This window comes from Cynocephalus volans, chromosome 14, assembly GCF_027409185.1.
Source record: "Cynocephalus volans isolate mCynVol1 chromosome 14, mCynVol1.pri, whole genome shotgun sequence".
Classification (NCBI taxonomy): Eukaryota; Metazoa; Chordata; class Mammalia; order Dermoptera; family Cynocephalidae; genus Cynocephalus; species Cynocephalus volans.
Window position 1 is genome coordinate 65,306,147 of NC_084473.1, and position 21,195 is coordinate 65,327,341.

General features: G+C 37.3%; 1 protein-coding gene across 2 annotated transcripts in view; it reads left to right on the plus strand.

Annotated features, from left to right (window-relative positions):
- The window catches only part of APLF (aprataxin and PNKP like factor), a 69,447-nt gene extending 66,775 nt beyond the window's left edge, over positions 1 to 2,672 (plus strand). For both annotated transcript variants that reach the window (XM_063078856.1, XM_063078857.1), the window contains one exon: positions 2,145 to 2,672. In XM_063078856.1, coding sequence (XP_062934926.1) covers positions 2,145 to 2,350 — 206 coding nt within the window. In that variant the 3' untranslated portion in view covers positions 2,351 to 2,672. The remainder of the gene's footprint in view (positions 1 to 2,144) is intronic.
- Positions 2,673 to 21,195: the final 18,523 nt, after the last annotated feature.

Genomic DNA, 21,195 nt, shown 5'->3' on the forward strand with positions numbered 1-21,195 from the left:
AAGTTGTATTAGGTTAAGTGACTTTTTCATTGTCATGGGTTTGTTTATGACACAAATATTTGGACTTCTACCTGTTGGTCTTGTCTTCTTTCTCTTAAACCATGCTGTCTTTAAGAGACTTTTTGCTGGATGAGAAGATGGACAATCGAATAAGAACAGCAGTAACTAGCAGTAAGAAACCTAAAACATTCTAGGTGAAGATAAACAAAAAAACTTATGTCTTCCAAGCTCACCGTGATTTGAAAGAAAAAAGCTCACTTCTAATTTCTTCGGTACACTCAACAACTATATTTCAAATAAACTAGTTGTAGTACAAAAAAATTCAATAGGCTTTTAATTTTTCAAAAATTAAGTTATGCTGTTTAATTCTATGGACATTCTTTGGAAATCACAACTATAAGAAATAAAACTACAAAAAGTTATATTTTGCTATTAATTTTAAAAATTAAACAACTACTGCTATGTCTCCTTGTTATTATTTTTGTGCTTCAATAAACTTCTCATTAACAGTTGTATTCTCTGTACAATACTGGAGTCAAGGTTTGGAATCTTCTATGATGTGACTCTTAATGAGTGAGTTGCCCAGTTCTCTAACTAAAAAATTTCCTTGTATGATCAGCTTTCTTTGAAATTTTTATATAGCAAACAGTGCTATAGCGAGTTGTATGGGAGCATTAGCAGTTTCATCGCTTTAAATGGAGGTACCCAGATACCATGCTATATGCTTCAGCTTGCCCAGTTAGCGAATATATGCATAGGTTTCCCCCCCTTGCTTTCAGTGTTCTTCATATCCCTTTTGAATGAAAACATATTAATTTTTATGGTAAAGACAGACATTTTATTCCTAGGTTAGACACTAGTCATGCTTATCTCAGAGCCCTGCTTCCTGAGATTGTTTTCATGATTTGGAAAATCATATAACGAGTTAGATCAACAAGTTCACTGATTCAGAGCATTTTCCAAGTAAGAAAAGTTTTATTACCTCCATGGCCCAGTTACACTGAAAGGCAGAAACTGACATTTCTCTAAAAATTTCAGAGTCTACTAGCAATTAAAAAAATAAAAGAAACTCCCATCGAGGTGGCATTTGTGTTGAATAATATTTAAAGTTGTTAATTGAATTTTCTACAAGAGAATCCATTAATTGGTTCCACAGTAATAATCACGTCAGCATTTAAAACCCTGTTAAGAAATGTCTATGTGACACCACTAACAAAAGACATAGAGCTGAGTTCTAGAGCTCACTTTGCGCCCATGTCATGACTTTGGCTCTTCAAGTGCTTTCACGTACAGCACAGTTAAAGTACCTGTTAGTGTGAAATAAAGTAGACAAAATTTGGCTACCGGCTATATCAAGTTCTATTATGTATGATTTTGTTAGATTCTGGACTACCTATTAAAAGAACATAAATGTGTAAATGTAAATGATGATAGATATAAATTTTGAGGAAACAAATGAGATTCTCCTGATTAACATGGCTTTACTGCCACAGTAAGCCTGCTCAATAAGTTGGTAAAGATTTCCAGGGTTCATTGGGACTTAAAGTCCCTTCATTTAGCAAGATGGAATTTAAGTAAAAGTTTGTTATGTCACTCATTATACTGACAGGCTAGTAAAGAAAAGTGTACGCTAAAATAAGAAGGGTTTCTGTAAAACTAAAGATGTTCAATAGTTTATTTGTAAATGGTTCACTTATTCATCCTTTGATATATTCAACATACATATTTATAAAGTGCCTTCTACATGTTAAGCACTGTTGCAGGAGCTGAAGATACAATAGAAACAAAGCCCTGCACTTGTAGAGTTTTACAAAGGTGGACAGTGCACAAGTAAACAATTATATGATGTCATTTGGTGATAACTGCTGAAAAGAAAAATATAGCTGTGTGAGAGGACAGAATAGTAAGTTTCTGTATTAGAGGGGAGTCATGCCATTTTAATCTCAGAAGTTTCATGATAGGAAAAGTTAGAATAATAAATATGAAATGGTCATTTTAGTGCCCTTTCTAGAAACTTGTAGTGGTAAGCTTTGTATTAATAAAATTAATTCTTCTTGATGCAGAAGGACATTTTACAGTTAGATGTCTCTAATCCCAAGTTGAGTGGCAGTTGATGTGCTATGTACCAATCTTCTGTTTTTCAGTCAGAAGTGTTTTAGATGAAGATAATGATAATGTTGGGCAACCCAATGAGTATGACCTGAGTGACAGCTTTCTAGATGATGAGGAAGAAGAATATGAACCAACCGATGAAGATTCTGACTGGGAACCAGGAAAGGAAGACCAAGAGAAGGAAGATGTGGAAGAGCTTGTAAAAGAAGCAAAAAAGTTTATGAAAAGAAAAAAGTAACTCTTTTCTACAATAATGTATGACTCACATATACTTTTTCATTATGGGGAAAAGATTCAGGAACTAAGGAGATCCTTAAGCAATCATTGTTTTCCTTCTTTTGAGAGTTATGATTTTTACTATTGACTCTTTGCAAATGAGATATTGAAATGTCAGCCTTCAGTGTAGTAGATGAAATTTAATTTGTTGTCTTGCCTTTTCTTTCCTATTGAAAGCATCTGCAAATAGGAAGCAGACAGAGAAGTTGAAGAGTAATAATTGATATTTTTCATGTACTTTGTGAATTGGTAATAAAAAGATAAAACCCATAGGTTGCATAAAACTGTGGTCTTTTGTTGTTTTTCCAAAGAGTCTGTCTTTATAGAGTAACATGCAAGTATAATTAGGCAGATAATATGATGGGTGGGAAAGCATGCCTCTTTCATTGCTATTGAAGTAATTCTTCAAGCAGAACCAGGCTTTAAAAAATTGCAGCCACCAATAATGGCTATTATTTTTCTAGTACCCTAGATGTGAGCTTTGCAATTTTACCTACTACTGTTATCCTTTAAAACCTGGGGAAATTAGTACCAAATGGATATGGAAAATGGATTCAACTAGGTTGTAGAAGAGAAATATTCACCATACAGGGAATGTTACTTTGTTTCTCACATCTGTATTTTACTGTATTTCTGAGTTTAAAGGTAGAAAAATTCAAAGAATTTGACAGTTTTTTTCAAACTAAAGTCCTGCCTCATTAATTTAACTCTTAACACACTGTCTTTGCATTAAGAATATAGAAATGATCCCTGAACTGACCAGCTGTCCCCACCCCACTCAAAAGAACACCACAGACAAAAGAATATAAAAATGGTTTTTAACCAGAATTTTCTCAAATGACATTATTTCTTTTGACCTTAGGTAAAAGTAACAAGTTGTTTGCCAGTGTTCAAGATTCTGTCCTCTTGCATCAAGAAGAAACTCCTATTCTCTATTTTTATGAAGTATACATATTTCTGTTTTTAAACAACTTTAGGCCTTGTAATACTCTTCACTTTAGGTGACTTAGAATTTCTAAAATATAGTTTAGAATCTTTAAGAACAGTTGGGTATGTTTACACACAGCAGGAGATATATTATTGAAACCATACATCACTAAACCAAAAGTATCCTTGTTAAGCACTAATATTTTTTGTTTTAAGGTAATCTAAAAATTTATATCTTAAAAGCATGACATTTATAATATTGTTTTCTTAGTGTTTTAAAATATTTCTCTAAGTAATTGCACAATATTAAAATTTACTTAAACAGAAGCAAGGACAAGATAAATATTTCTCTAGAACATTACCTCGTATTCTCATTTTGTATCTATCGTTATTTGAGAACTCATTTTCGCCTTCTAATGTCCCTTTGATCTTGGGGGCTTGACAAACCTGTGAAAAAAAATCTTTGAACTTATTCTCATCCCCACACTGACTTAGTCCTTAAAGCACCCTTTAATCCACTCCTAGGTATAAACCCAGAGGAACTGAAAACATGTCCACATAAAAACTGTACACAATGTTCATAGAAGCATTATTCTTAATACCAAAAAGTGGAAACATCCACATGTCCATCAGCTGATGAACAAATAAACAAAATGTTGTATATCTGTGCAAAGAATTATTATTTGGCTATAAAAAGGGATGAAGTACTGATACATGCTGTAACATAGATGAAACTTGAAAACATTATGCTAAGTAAAAGAAACCAGACACAAAAGGCCATATATTTTATGAACTTATTTATGTGAAATGTCTCAAATAGGAAAATCCATAGAGACAGAAAGTAAATTATTGGTTGCCAGGGACTTGGGGAAAGGGGATGGGGTGTGACTGCTAATAGCTAGAGGGTTTCTTCTGGAGTGATAAAAAGTTCTAAAATTAGGTAATGATGATGGTTGCACAGCTATGTAAATATACTAAAAACCAATTGTACACTTTCAAAGGGTGAGTATTATGATGTGTGAATTGTGTATCTCAAAGCTGTTATTTAAGAAATGCAAAGGATAACAAGTCTTTTAGAAAAAAGCATTTAATATCAAAAAATATTCTCAATAGAAGAGTAATCTGATAGATCATGGTAGTTGCTTTTTGAGGATAGTTGGTGTGACTTTGATAATCATCGTGAAGTATAACTAATGTATAAGTATACAGCTTAACTGACTATAGTGTAATGAGAAATTATCACTTGTAATTGGACTGTGTTTAAATCGATTTGCAAAATAGGAGGAAAACTGATGACTTTAGGATGTCAGTGGTCTCAAGAGCAATATTAACAAAAACTTAATTCTTTAATTAATTGCTGTCTTAAACAGTTGATAAGAGCCAATTCTCCCTATCATAGTGTTCATAGAATTTAAACTATACCCAGCTTTCTTTGTCGTAGTAAAAATTATCATATATACATTTCTCACCTATGTGCTTAATTCTAATATCAAATATTTTTGGTTGTCCTCTTGAGAAGAGGTGGGTTTTCTGGGATCCTGGGAAGCTGGAGACATAATTTTTTCAGTCTACGTGGGCACTGACTCTGCTTTTTCCTCCAGGCTGAGGATGGACCTGTTGGTACTGAAATTGTTTCTAGAACCAGAAGATCCTAGCAATTGTAAACATTCATTGGAATGAAAGAAAATGGATTGTGAGCATCATTCTCCCAGAATGGTGATGTGAAGCTGAGAATAAATGGACTTTCACGCAACTAATCTGTGCTGAGTTCAGTGTCATCCATGGAGGGGGAAACCACTTGCCAACATGTTGTATCCAGCCCTGCTTTGTGAAACTACCTCATTCCCATTAAGTTCTCTTTGTTAGCTAGGAGTCTGTAATAGGGTTATGGGGGTGCATGTGTGTGTGTGGTCTCTTTTTGCTAATCTGCAAACCTAACCTACAACACTGCACCTCTACAATATATATTGAAAGAAAAGTGGTAAAGAATAATTATTGCTGAGATTACCATTGGCCATTCTAATAAAATGTAAATAATAAACTTTATTGTCATAAACAATCACACTTGAGCTCTGTCATTCTCAAGACCCTGTTTCAGGTGCTAGCAATTCAAAGAAGAATAACACATCCGTGTGTCTGTTTTTATGCCAGTACCATGCTGTTTTAGTTACTATAGCTTTGTAGTACAGTTTAAAGTCAGGTAGTGTTACGCCTCTATTTTTTTTGGTCAGGATTGCTTTGGCTATTTGTGGTCTTTTGTTATTCCATATGAATGTTAGGATTGTTTTTTCCATTTCTGAGAAAAATGTCATTGGAATTTTGATGGAGATTGTGTTGAATCTGTAGATCACTTTAGATAGTATGGACATTTTCACAGTATTAATTCTTCCAATCCAAGAGCATGGGATATCTTTCCATCTTCTGTCCTCTTTAATTTCTCTCAAAAATGGTTTGTAGTTCTCATTGTAAAGATTTTTCACATCCTTGGTTAGCTTTATTCCTAGGTATTTTATTTTTTTGGTGACTGTTGTAAATGGCCTAGGATTCTTGATTTCTTTTTCTGCTAGTTCATTGTTGGAGTATAGAAATGCTACTGATTTTTGCATGTTGATTTTGTATCCTGCAACTTTGCTAAAGTCATTTATCAACTCTGAGAGTTTTTTTTGTAGAGTCTTTAGGCTGTTCTGTATATAGGATCATATCATCTGCAAACGGAGACACAGTTTAAGAGAATCCAGAAATAAACCCATGCACCTGCAGCCATCTGATCTTTGACAAAGGCACCAAGACTAACACTGGGGAAGAGACTGCCTCTTCAGTAAATGGTGCTCAGAAAATTGGACATTCATATGTAAGAGAATGAAACTGGACCTGTACCTCTCACCATATACCAAAATCAACTCAAAATGGATTAAAGCATTAAATATACTTCCTGAAATAATAAAACCTGTTTAAAAAAACAGAGGAAACACTCCAGGAAGTAGGATTGGGTACAGACTTTACGAATATGACCTCCAAAGCACAGGCAACCAAAGGAAAAATAAACAAGTGAGATTATATCAAACTAAAAAGCTTCTGCACAGCAAAAGAAACAATTAACAGAGCAAAAAGGCAACCAACAGAGTGGGAGAAAATATTTGCAAAATATACATCTGACAAAGGATTAATAACCAGAATATACAAGGAACTCAAACAACTTAACAGCAAAATAACAAGTAACCCAACTAGAAAATGGGCAAAGGAGCTGAATAGGCATTTCTCAAAGAAAGATATACGAGTGGCCAACAGACACATGAAAAAATGCTCAACATCACTCAGTATTCAGGGAATGCAAATCAAAATCACTTTGAGATACCATCTCACTCAGTAAGGATGGCTAATATCCAAAAAACTGAGAATGATAAATGCTGGTGAGGATGTGGAGAAAAAGGAACCCTCCCACACTGTTGGTGGGACTGCAAAATGATGCATCCTTTATGGAAAATGGTATGGAGGTTTCTCAAACAATTACAAATAGATCTACCATCTAGCTATTCTACTGCTGGGTATATACCTACACAAATGGAAATCATCATATCAAAGGGATACCTATACTCCTCTGTTTATTGCAGAACTATTTACAATAGCCAAGAGTTGAAACCTGCCTAAATGCCCATCATTAGATGAGTGGATAAGGAAAATGTGGTATGTCTACACAATGGAATACTACTATGCTATGAAAAAAAAAAAAATGAAATACTACCATTTGCAGCAACATGGATGGACTTAGAGAAAATTATATTAAGTGAAATAAGCCAGGCACAGAAAGAGAAATACCACATGTTCTCACTTACTTGTGGGAACTAATAAAAATAAATAAATATACAAACAAATAAATGGGGGGTTGGGGGGGAAGAAGACACAACAATCACGAGAATTCCTTGAACTTGTTAAGACAAGTGAACAGATATGATGTTGATGGGGGAGGGGAGGGGGGAGAGGGAAAAAGGAAAAGGAGGAATTGGTAAAGGGACACAGAAATCAACTACATTGTATGTTGATAAATTAAAATTAAAAAAAAAATAACATAGAGTCCCTGTTTTCAATACACTTAAATCTATTTGGGATGATAAGATATTTATTTATTCAGTAATGTGACTACTGAATACCACGAAGGATACAAGGAAGGAAAAGACATGGTGTCTACAGTCAAAGATTTTACAAAGGCAATGAGGCAAGCACTCAAATAATATAATGGGTAGAATGGGACTAGTCAGAGAAGGGAATACCAGAGTGTAATTTAAATACCCCTTCTTGCTGCATATTGAAGTACAGTCTCAGTCTTGAGAAAAGCCTTTGTGTGATTGAGTTGCAGACTGAACTAGCAGACTTTTTAATGGAACAAAATTTTTACTTGGAAGAATGACTGGCAGACATACTATGGTTATTCAAAGTGGAGTATTTGGCAGACATTTCCTCACATAGGAACTAAGTGAGCCTGTGTTTTCAAGGAAAACAACCAACAACATGTGTTGTGATGCTGCAATTTAAGCTTTCAAGCAAAAATTACAACTTCAGACCACCTGTATCTGTCACTGAACTTGATAGCTTCCCAAAACTCTAAAAACTGTTATGATATTAAATGTGATATGATATAATAAACTGTGGCAATATTTGGAAAGTTTTCAAACCTCGGTGAACCAGTATTTTTCATATGTTCAGTGTATGATGTTACAAAATCAGGCATGGGTAAAAGATTCATTCAAAGTGTGAGATAGCCAATGGATATTAATGGAACAGAGTCTGTAAAGTTCATTAATATGGATTCAGATACCATATTGCAACTAACCTTTCAGAAACTGCCATTTGTCTAATTTTGGTGACATATCAACAAGAATATTCACAGTTATCTGAAAAGCCTATTAAAATACTCTTTTCTTTCCTAACTACATATCTGTGTAAGGCTTGGTTTTCTCCATGTACTTCAAGCAAAAAAACATGTGAGAGCATATATACGCATCCATTTGTCTTCTATTAAGCCATACATTAAAGAGATTTGTAAAAATGTAAAACTATGACACTCATCTCACTAAATTTTTTAAAAATATAATTATTTCTCAAAGTGAAGTATTCGTGTTAATGTGAAATGGGTTTATTGTTATTTTTTAGTGAATTAATGCATAAATAATTTTTAAATTTCTCAATTATAATTTCCAAGAAAGTAAATATCTGGATAAGATCCTCATAAACAAAGCTCTTTGGGGTTCTCAGTAATTTTCAAGAGCAAAAAGAGTCCTAAGACAAAATTTTGAGAACCTCTCAATTAGGTGACTGTACCATTCAGTTAGGCTAGTTATGCTAGGATAACCCCCAAATCTCAGTGCTGTAACACAAGAAAATTTTTCTCAAGCCAAGATTTTCTGTGTTGGGTGACTGTCCGGGACACAGTCTTCCATGTAGCAACTTGGCATTTCAGCGTTCTAGAGGATCTACCTTCTTACAGTTGCACTACCTGGAACATGAGACCTTCTTAATCATGATGGCAAGTGGCATGAAGAAAGTAGAGGCTTCAGGCTGAAGTGACGTCACTTTTGTCACTCCTGCTCACAGCCCATTGGCCAGAATTAGTCACATGGCCTTATGGATGCTGAGAAAAGATGAGAACCAGATAGAGTGAACACTAGTAATATCTACCACAATCACTCAAGGAGCAAGTGACATACAGGGAAAAGAGAGTTGAGGACAAGATCTTGGGTGTTACCATTTAAAGGGTAGGGAGATAAGATTCTTTAAAGGAACTAGAGGTAGAAGAGGAATGTCAGGCACTTATTGTGTTACAGAAACTAAAAGTAGAGTGAGTATTAGAAAGGAGGATGTAGTCAACATTGTCACAAATCAAATCTCAGTACTTAGACTTGTGACTATTCTGTAGTAACTTTTTATTTTTTTATTTTTTGGCTACTGGCCAGTATGGCGATCTGAACCCTTGACTTTGACATCACTCAGACTAAAACCAGAGTCTTTGTCATGTCCTTTCCAGGACCTACATGAACAGCTCCCCTATTATCTCCCCTTCCTCGTCTCCTACTACTCTTCACTTGCTCTGATCCAGCCATATCAGCCTCCTATTGTTCCTCATGCATATTCCTGTCTTCAGGCCTGTGCCCTGGCTATTCATTCTGCATAGAATGCTCTTTCCCCAGATACTCACGTGGACCAGACACTCATCTCCTTCAAGGGTTTGTCCTAATGTCTCAGACCCACCTTGGCCACCATATTTAACATTTCAGCTCCCTCCACCCTGTCCCCACATACACAGTCCTGATCCCCTAACTAGCTCTGTTTTTTCCATAACACTTGTTTCTTTATATACCGTGTAATTTATGTTTATTTTTCTTTCTCACTTCATTAGAATGTAAGCCTCATCAGGACAGAGATTTTTGCCCAGTTCTTTCACTGCTAAATCCCCAGTATCAAGAGCAGTGCCTAGAACATAACTGGTGCTCAATACATGTTTGCTGAATGGATAAATGACTATCTGGATACTAGTGATCATGACAAAAAGTAGATAGCATGGGCAGAAGCAAGACTGCAGGGTTTTCAGGAAGAAGTGGAGAGAAAATTAATATATTGATTGCAATCACTCTGAAGAAGTTTAGACATGAAAGTGTTAGAGGTGTGTTTTGTATTGTTTTTATAGTGAGAACACAGCATGTCTTATAGACAAAAAGAAGAAATCTGTGGAAAAGGAGATTTAGAATGTTAAGAAATGGATATTTGTACTTCCCTTAACAGTTCTGAATTTAACTAAATTTATTAAAACAGTGATTCTCAACTTAGCTGTGCATCAGAATCCCCTGTGTAAGTTCTCTAAAAGATAGATGCTGGGCTTTATCACAGACCTACTGAGTCAGAATCTCTTAGATAGGGCACCCATGTTAATATCAAGACAAACAAACATACACGCTGTACTTTCTGGTATGAAGGATGAGATGCTGTTGAAAGAGAGCTTCTGGAAAGCAGGTAGTGTAAGCCCACTTTCATGTATCTCTAATGAGCAGTTCAGTCCAACCTCGACAATAAAAATCAAGCATATTCTGAGGCATCTCAAAAGAAAACTAATCATACCAAAGTTTGGGATTCATCTGTGAGACTTTCGTTTTACATAAAGCATAAAAGATGGAAAGCCATGAATAGAATTAGCCAATACTTTTTGAAATCCAAAAATTTAAGTACGGTACTTCCACTAGCATCATGCATTATTCTTGAGATTTTAAACTTCATTAGTGTGGGCTCAGCAGCTTCCATGGGTGCTAACTACATTTACTCTGTCAGGGAACTCATGCCATGGGTGGCATTGTATCTGTGGAGCCCACAATGAAGACCTCCTATTGTGTAATGAAATTAGAAATGAACAACCAAAGGATAGAAAAAATAAATCTAATGTGAAATTTTAATCTATCCTTCTTTTAATTTATCCTTTAATCTATCTTAATAGGTTAAAACCATTCTTCTGAAAAAATGAAATCTGGTTGAAAGTGTAAACTTCAGAAATAAACAACAATGAAAGTATTGCGTTACATAGCAAATAAGATGAACTTGAAGGAGAATATTTAGTCTTAAAGTACGTATTAGGAAAAATATTAAAAATAAATGAACTAAGTGTTTTACTCAAAAAAGCTAGACAAAAGCATCAAAATAAGCCCAAGGAAAGTAGGTCAGAATTAATAAGGTAAAATCTCGAGATGAAAGACTAAAAAAAGCATAGACTTGATTAATAAGACAAAAAATAGAGTCTTTGAAGGAATCAATAAAATAGACAACTCTTAGCCAAAAACAAAACAAAAAAAAAGACAAATATTAGAAATGAAAAGGGTTAGAACTATGAATTATGGATATGTTACAGTTTTGTAAAGGGGTATGTACAACTTCATGTCAATAAATTTGTAAATCTAGATAAATGTATGACTTTCTAGAAAAACACAACTTATCAAAATTCACTTTAAAAGATATTTTAAAATCTGAATAGATCAATAGCAACAGAAGAAATGGAAAGTATTCAAATGTCTACTTCTAGTACAGCACTAGATACTGGAATTTTATCACACCTTTATTCAACAAATAATTCCTGTGTTATAAGAACTATTATCAAGTGGGGGAAAACCCTCCAATTCTTCAAATCAGCTGAAGACAGCATTGAAAAACTTACAAACTAATCTCGGTATAAACACAGATATAAAAGCCCTAAATTATTACTCAGTTGCCTCAGCAATACATTGACGTATACTGACCTAGAAGGATTGCCACTGAGAGTGCAAAAGTAGTTCAGTATCAGTAAATCTATTAAGGCAATTCACCACCACAACAAATTAAAGATGAATAACTTATCATGATTTCACGAGGCCAAAAAAGGTATTGATAATTCAACTGTGTTCCCTTCAAAAAACAAACTAATAAAAAGAAAGCTTGTACTAAGCTAAGAGTTGAATGAAACTGCTTTGACTTGAGGAAATTATTTATTAGAAATCCAAGCAAACATCTGAATTCATAGAAAAACATTAGAAGCGTTTCCAGTGAAGTCTGAAACAAGACAAGGATGTCCACTCTCACCTCTTCTATTTCATGTTCTTCTGGGTGTCCTTCCTTGGGTAATAGAAATTTAAAAAAAAATAGTTTTATGTATTGGATAGGACAAAAACCTGGTACTATATCCAATATATCTGGTTACTTAGGAGACAGAATATCAACTGAAAAATTATTAAAACAAGGTTTTTAAAAAAAATTGGCTAAATACAAGACCACCAAAAATTAACAGCTTCCCTGTACATCAGCATTTCTAAATATTCAGAAAATGTAATAAATGAAGATCTTATTTAGAAGATCCACAAAACCCAAAATTCCTAGTAGTAAACCTGATACACTTGTGCTAAGGGTTATATAAGTAAAACACTACAACTTTAAAGGACACGAGGGTCTGACATAAATGGAGATGCACACTGTATTCCTAAACAGAAAAATGCAATGTTGAAAGATACAAATTCTCCCTAAATTAATCTATAAATTTAGTGACATCTCACTCAAAATTTCAAATGAATTATTTATAGAGTGTTACAATCTGATTCTAATGTTTATTTTAAAGAAAAATGCACTAGGCAAGTCAAAAAATTTTGTAACAAGAACAGTAGGGAGACTTGCCTACTCTGTCAAAATGTCTATATGAAGACAATAGAGCTATATAAGTTTCTTTTTTTTTTTTTAAGTGGTATTGGTGCAGGAAAAGACAAATAGATGAATAAAACAGAATAGAGACTCCAGAAACAGATCCAGGTGTATGTATGAATTTAATTTCTTAAAAGTGCAATTTTAAACCAATTGGGACAATTTGAAAAATAATGAAATTATAATCTTGCCTTAGATTATGAAAAATAAAATTTAGGTGGATTAAAAAATAAACATGGGGAAAATTAAAATACTGAGAGAAAATGTATAATATTCCCTAACCTAATGTTGAGGAAAGTTCTTTTAATTAAACCCAGACCTCAGAATCTATAAAGAAAAAAATTGACATATTTGCTCATACAAATTTTAAAAATTTTGTTTTAATAAAGCAACAGACTGGGAGAAGATGTTTGCAGCACTTTTAATGTATACATATACAAAGCTCCTACAATGTAAAAGAAAAATGGGCAAGAGATGAACAATTCATAGAAGATAAACAGTTTGCCAATGTATGTGTAAAAACATGTTCTGCTTCTCTAGTAACCATAGGTACAAATTAAAGTGATGAAATAGTTCTTAGCCATCGAGTTTTCAAATCTAAATTATTCATAATTTCCAGTGATAATAAGGACATGTTAATTGGCCAGGTGTATCTGGAAGGCCATTTAGCTATAGCTCTCAATATTTGAAGTGCATGTCCTTTGACTCAGCTATTTTTAGTTTAGGAAACTGTCCTGCAGAAACATTTGCGTCCAGTATAAAGATGGATATTCCAGGAAGTCCAGCTCTATCTGTAATAAGAGAAGAAAGAAAAACAACATAAAAGGAAACAACCTAAAGATCTATAGATAGAGAAGTGGTTAATTAAATTATGTGGCATCCATAGTATGGAATATTATGCCATCATTAAGAAGGATGAGGTTGACTTATGTACTGATATGGAAGGATCTCCAAGAAATGCTGTTTTTAAAAAAGGAAATCATCGAGGAATGAGCCCAGTATGATTCTATTTATGCAAAAAGTATCTGTGTATATGTATTTGCGTACGAATAGAAAAATGACCAGGAAAGTACACTGATAACTGCTTTAGTACTTACCTTTCAAAATAGGAATGTGTGAGGGGGCAGGAGGGGAGTATAGGTGGGCTGTCAAATTCAATCTACATGTTAATGTATTGCCTGATCTCATAACAAGAATGTATTCAGGTACCACTTGCATCCCCCCCAAAATATTGCTGGGGATAACAACCGAGGCTGACAGTGAAAGAGACAGCATGCAGTCTCAAGACAAAGCCCTCAGAGACCTGGTAAACTATCCTTGTGTTATTTCTGAGACTATTCAATAACATTTCTGTCCATGAAAACTATTCTGGTGACCAAGACTAGTTCTCCTAAGCCCATGGCCGCTGGGGTTTTGCCAAGACATAAATTAAAACAAAAACCAGTTAACTGGTAGAATCTTGGGCATCTTTACAGATTCAGGCATACCCCCATGCTATGGGTGTTAAGCAATGAAAGCCCTAGTCCAAATCTGATGGCTGAACTTCCCCAGTATCCTCCAAATTCCAGGCACTTGCCAGCATAATCCTGTAAGACAATGTTGTGTGGGGAGTTTGTGGAAGCTGGAGGAGGAGGATTATTATAAGGTAAAATAGGATCCTTTATCCCTGAAGGAATGTTCTCACCTTTTTGGGGTATCTCCTGACATTCTGTGACGTTCAGCATCCACCATAACATTGAATGATCCGTGTTTTCCTAGACGTTGAGAAACGTGTGGACTCCACGATGCCAGCATCAGCGGGTCAGCAGGTGAACACCAGGATTGTTTCTCTTCTATGTATTACTGTAGCAGGAAGTTAGAAAAAGACAAGTGCGGGAAGAGGTAACCTGGTTATTTGCAAGTGGGAAAACGGGAGGGAGGCAGTCGTGCATATGCGCACAAGTGGCCACAGGCGATAAAGACAATTCCAGACAGGGAGCTCCGCCCCCACGTCGGGCACCGTTCGTCGGACCAATGAGCTCCCACCAGCTAGAGCGCCAATCAACAGAGACTACACTCAGGGCTCAACCAGTGACCAAACGACAGGAATCCAGCGAAGAAGACTGAAGTCCCTAGGAATGTAACTGTCGGTGCTCTCGGGCCACTCTCCTGCACGAGCCCACTCCATCCTTTCCGGAGTGTATTCTTGCTTTGCTAACTCGCTTTGCGAAATAGAACTGTCCTTTGTTTCTTCACGTCTGGCGTCTCATCCAATTCTTTGTTCTAGACACCAAGAACCTGGACTTAGCCAGCGGAACTCCTCCATTTCCCTTAATATCATAGCACAGAAAGGTGAAAAGCCAAGCGGTTAAAGAAAATGAGCTAATTATGATTCCAAACACCCGCTACCCCCACCCCAGTGCTTAAGTGGAAACTATAGAATATTCCCTAATGTGCTAATGCTAGCCTAAGAAAGTGTATCATGGGAGTTCATCCCTTTTGTTTTGAAAGAGAACATTTTTGTTCTAAAACTGAGATTAAGCAAACTGTGTGCCCAGCACCCTTGCTTACATACTGGAGAAATTTACTTTCCTTTGACAGTGTTGATTGGAAAGTGATAATTGACAGGAGATAAAATCATGTTGCTTCATAGGTCTGATGAAGGGCCACAGATCAATCTGTCTGTAATCTTCTTCAATACAGCACTTGTTATTTCTGATTAATGGCTGACATCTCAAGATGGTGTTAATTAACAATGCCACCCAATAAAGAGATGGCCCTTTTATGACTTAAAAGTTTACTGATCTATGAGACAAACAACTGTCTAGAATTAGCAGTCTGGATATTTATGTTAACATTTCCTAACAAAGGATATGTGTTTGTTCTCCCCAAACTATTTTTTTTTCAAACTGGCACTCTGTCTACAGTCACCCTAAACCAATAAAAATTGTCAGCACTTCATCTAAGAAATTTTGTTTTGACAAACTAGAGATATCAACCCTATCGGAATGACAATGTAGGTAAATGAAATTCCATGCATTTTCACTCCACACATCATCATGCCAATGATAGCCACCTGAGCTCGGTTCATCTAGAAGAACTCTGAAGTTTCCTTGGTGGAGACCCTGGGAGCTGCCTCACTTGATGGTTCACCCTCCTTGAGAGCAGTGCGATGCGCAGGAGAGGTCCGCCAGGGGCCACGGCCAGCTGTACAACCCTCCCTCTCTGGCCTCAGCAACTGGTCCAGGGTGAGCTTTGACCCAGCCAAGCCAATCAGGTGCTTTTCCCTGGGAATCTGTACTGGATGAGGACAGAGACAAAGAGTCAGAGCTGGGGCATTTACACTGCCGCACTCTAGAGAGCAGGTCCCCAAACGTCCACTGCTGAGACTTCGGAGCTGTCTCAGTTCCTTGGCTGGTCAACCGTTCCTTTGATTGAACTACCCCAGGGTCTTTTTTAATTTTCCTAACCTAGCCAGAATTGATGTCAGTACATAAAACAAAAAGGAAAAAAACATTATTATGCTAAAATTTAAATTTTGATTAAGCTATATAATCAACACAACAGATGTCATTTAATTAAGAAAATTTTAGTCATTAATTGTTACGATCTTTCTTTTCCTGTTCTTTCTTCAAAAGTCAGTAATTAAGGAAGCAGATTGAGGCAGAAATGTTGAAAAGTTAATGTTTATCTTATAAAACCTCTGACATAATGTTGTAACGTGAAGTTCTGGCATTTTGCCCAATAATGAGTCTCAGAGATTATTCTGTTGTACAAGTGCTGCGTCAATGCTTCCTGAACTCAAATACATATAGGGACTTCAAGGGAAAGAGTTCTTCAGATCTGCAGACCCCACTGTGCGAAGTGCTGCACCAACATATATTATTAGAGATTTAAGTATAGCTTAAACTACAGCAGTTGGAAATGAAGTTAAAAACACACTGTAGGTAAAGAAATAACTTAACTCCAAAGCTGGGAAGCAGAGCAATGGCCACCCAGGTCACACCACCTGGCAGGGTGTGGAGCACCTCAGCCTTTCCTCAAGGTTGTTCTTGACAGTTCCTGCAGGCATGAGTGGGACAAGTGAGGCAGAGAAGCTAGGGACCCCAGAGTAGTGACCTTCCTGGGAACAGGGCTTTCTTCCTGCCCCTCACCTCCCACACCATCTGCATCCAGGAGGAAGAGAGTTGAAGACAAGACAGCGGTAACTTTGCAGAAGAGAAACCACGAGCACAACATCAGGGCAGGAGGTGGAAGCAGAGAGGGGGATAATTCAACATCTGTCCTGGTCAGGGGGGTGAGGGTGGAAACTGAATGCTTACAGCCTTATATCTTCGTACCAGCTGGAAGGACCAGGACCTCTCCTGCTCTGACATCATCTCCTGAGTCACTGAATGGCTCCCAGTGCTGTGAAGGAAGGAAAGCAAAGAGCTGGGGTCTGGGAGCTCTGGACAGTAGGGGACAGCTCAGCCTGAGGCTGTTAAATTTGCTAACTCATTTTCTGCACAGGAAGTGCTCTGTGCTTTTGTGATTTGTGACCATTATATACTCAGGCCATAAAATTGTGATGGCTTATGCAACTCCTCGTATTCATTCATTCATTCAGCAAAGATTTACTGAGCTCCCACTAATGCCAATCTGTGTTTGAGGCACTGAGGTGACAGAAATCCTGGCCTTCTGGAGCTTCCCTTCTAGTGAGTGAATTTGCTCCACAACATCACGTTCCTTGGATTGTTCTAAACTGAGATCTAAACTCATGTTTACGGGAAAGTGGGTAGTTGTCGTTCTGGTGTCTGGCAATTTCTGTTTTTCAACCATGCCACATACACAAATGCATGAACTAACCTCTTGGGCAAGGAGCCCAGACTCAGAACACCAAGGGTGGGCTGTTTTGGAGTAAATAGTTCAATGGCAGGGAGAAATGAAGTTTTCACACAGTGGAGATAAATGAACAGAGGAGACAAGGTCATTGTCTCTGTGAGCAGGTGCCAGGTCTTGTCATCCCATCTTCCTTCACACGCCGCAGTCTGATAATACCTGGATCTGAATTCGGGAGCAGCTCAGATCTGTATAGGCTAGAAAAGACACCATTAGCTCCTCTTTGCTTTAGATGTATTTCCCTTAAATAGCTAATTGTAAGTGTCTGAAACTCATTTTCTATTTCCTATTTTCCCCTGCCCCCAACTTTAAACAAGTTTAGAGAAAGATCTCATTTCTCGTGGAACTCTACCCTTCCTCTCAGGAAGAGTGAATTAAGGACTGGAAATCGGATGGGTTGAGGCAGCACGGGGCTAATGCCCGGAATACAAGCTCAAAACCTTAGCCTCTAACAGAAAATGTGGTTTACATAATGTCTCCCTTTCACTCTAATTTCAAAAATCCAAAGTATTCCTGTGCTCTACAACAAATGGCTACAGTACAGGGAAATGCAAGGCGATTAACTATTTAAGTGCTATTGAAAATGGCATTTCATCACCCTGTACGGTGCAGTGCTTCACAACCTTCAACTTTATTGACTAAACTTTGCAAGATAGGCCAATATATAAACACCTGCCAGCAACTTCCTTTGCCTGCACACACCCTGCTGCTCTTCACAGACTTCTGTGTATTTACATCCTGCCTCATTCCACTGAGAACTCAAGGCAGCTTACAGAAATACACAAGATGAAAAATAGATAAAGAATAGAACACAAAAGCAGAATAGGAATCTGCAGCCAGGGACGAAGCTAATTTACAAGGAGCCACAGTATAAGGTAGTTCACGTTTCTACACAGGAACAAATCCAGCTCTCAGTGTTCCCAAACAAGAAGGAAACAGTCAGTGGCAAAATTCACAGGGCCCACACATTTTATAATAACAATGTATCTTATTCAGGAAAAGCCCAATTTTCATTGGCACAGAGAAAATAAAAAAGTATCCATATCTCATGCCTACAGCACACCAAGGGGACAGAAAATGCTGTGAACTTCAATTTACATGTAAGAGGCAATGAACAGATGAGGCCACCAGCCTTGGCTTCTGAGCTCAGGTCACACCTGAGACTAGATGGGGGTAATGGGACCTAGTACAGCCTGGTCCCAGTGGGGTCAGATCACAGATAACCTCGACAAGGGCTCACACCCAGAAGGAGCAGGCTCCACCCTTGCCTAAAAGGCTTAACTGAATCTAATTCAGCCTTTAAACCTAACTCCCAGGACACAAGAGAAAATGGTGAAAAGTTGTAGCAAGCTGAGGAGGCAGGTGGATTTACCCTTCCTCTCCTAACAATGTACCAGACCCTCACATCTTGCAACGAGGAGGACAGTTTGGTGTTGCGAGGAGGCTGGAATTGGGGCAAGATTGGATACTACTGTACTGGAGGTTCCTGTCACGTGTGTGACACAAACTTAGGTGTCACGTTGCCAGCCTTACATGGCTCTTTGGGTAACAAAATCTCCCAAGTGGCCACCAGGAGTTAGACTTTCTCTTCTTTTAAGTGAGTCTCAGATTCCAAATGCTTCCAGACTACTGAGAGCACGGTTCCGTTCCTGACCTAGGAAAGAAATTAGGACATTGCAGGGTGGGGAAGGGAAGGGACAAGGGATTGCCAGAGGTCGGAGGATGTCATTCCCCTCCTAATATATCCTCAACAGATTTCCAAAGCCAACAACAGCCTTTCCCAAATGGAATCCTGATTCTATAAGATATGCATAGGTGAGGATCCACAAGAGGTATAGTGATGAAACAAAATTGTAAAATGCTGGATCAATGGGTTTCTCACTTTGAGACATGTCATGGCTTTGCATAAGCAATTTGTACTGTGAATCTTTAAAATTGAGTTTATAGTTTCTACTGCTTCTGAAACTTATATAACCATGGATTTTTTTCTGAGGCATTCTGAAAATTCTGGAACATTCACGCACTCATTCATTCAACATGTTGAGTAGCTAGAACTTTGTCAGACCTTGTTCTTGACATCAAAGATGCAGAGATGAATAAGACAAAATTCTTTTCCAAATGGAGCTTATAGTCTAGTGGGATAACAGGAACTAAGCCAACAAAATAGACACTATGATAGTGTAATATGCACGATAAAAATAAATCAGGGAAAAGAGACGTAGAGTGGCAGGGTGGGGGCTTATGGTGGGTGTGAGTGGTGGTGGCTATTTTATGTCAGCAGACAGGGAAGAACTCCCTGTGGAGTGATATGTGAGTAGAGGCCTGTGTGGAGCAAGGTGGTGGCTGTGTGAAGATCCAGGGGAAGAGGATACTAGACAGAGGTGACATGGGCAGGAAGGAGCTTGCGGAGTTCCAGAAACAACAGGAAAACCAGGGTGCTTAAGGTGGAGAGTGGGGGATAGGAGACAGGCAGGGGTAGGAGGAGTTGGTTCCTTTTAGTAGAGGTAGGCAGGACCCAGATCATGTAGGGCCAGACCATAGAATCCTCAGAGAAGAGGTGACAATTTAAGGAGTTTTGCAGGTGACAGGCTGTGAGTTACAAAGGGCAAGAATTCAGGGTTGGGAAGGAGTGAGGAACTGAGTCAGACTTATGTATGTATGGAACATACAGGTATAAGAAGATACCAGTGAGGAATGAATGACCTGGTCTCTTGGATTCTGGTGGTGACTGAGGCAGACAGGGGTGATGGCATGATGGAATAAATCCTGATAGAGGACACTCAAGCTCTAACTGCAGCCTCCAACTTGGTCCATGGGCAGCTGAGCCTGTGGTGGCCTGAAGGAGGGGAAGAGTCAGTATTACCAGGGGCATTTGACGCTCTTTGGGGCTGAGGGCCCTGTTCCAGCAGGGAAACAGTGGTCATACTAAAGTGTCACTGAGGGTCTAGTTTTCTTGAGGGCAGGGGCTGTGTTCTGTTTTTCTCACACTATACGTAGTCCAGGGCTGTATGAATAGCTGATTCTCTGAAAATGTCTGTTCCAGTGAATTAAATTTATATCTTTAACTTTGAGAAAATGAATATTCTGGAAGAGAAACTGAGTTATGCTATAGCCAACAAAATCCAAGTCCATATCAGCTGAGAGAAAGGTAAATCCCTAACACAGGAAACATTATAAACATTTCTATCAGGATCATTAATAGCACTCAAATTATTAAAAGTTTTAAAAACACTTCAAATGGGAATAATGAAGAACTTGTATGCATATTAATGAAAGTGTTATTATATATGCTGATATGTATATGAGACAGGTACTACCTTAAAAATAAGACCTTTGATGTTAGAAATGCATTTGAATCTGTTTCCATTTTTAAAGTTATATAATTTTTATCTAATTCAATCTAATTCAAAAAAGTCATTTCTTCTCTCTGGCCATCATCATCTCAAAAAAAAAATTAAAAGCTATTGAAAATGTGATTATTAATCATGCCCTTTAAATAAAGTAGTTTGTCAAATCAATGGCAGATTAGTTAATATTCCTGAACTTTTCTATATAGCTCATTAACCTCAGACATTAACCTCAGAAAGTATTTCTGTTTCATTGTGATGAGTGGAGAATATGTATTGGATGAAAATAGTAAAGGTATTATTGTCATTTAATTTTACTGCTGGAAGAAACTTTAAAACTTATTGAGAAGCAACGTGGATTGTAGAAGAACATCGGCTAGAGTTTGAGCCAGCGATGGATTACCTCCCGTGGATGACCACACGTGTAAAGTACAGTCCAACCACACAGAAGAGCATGCATCAGTAGCCAGCGTGTAAC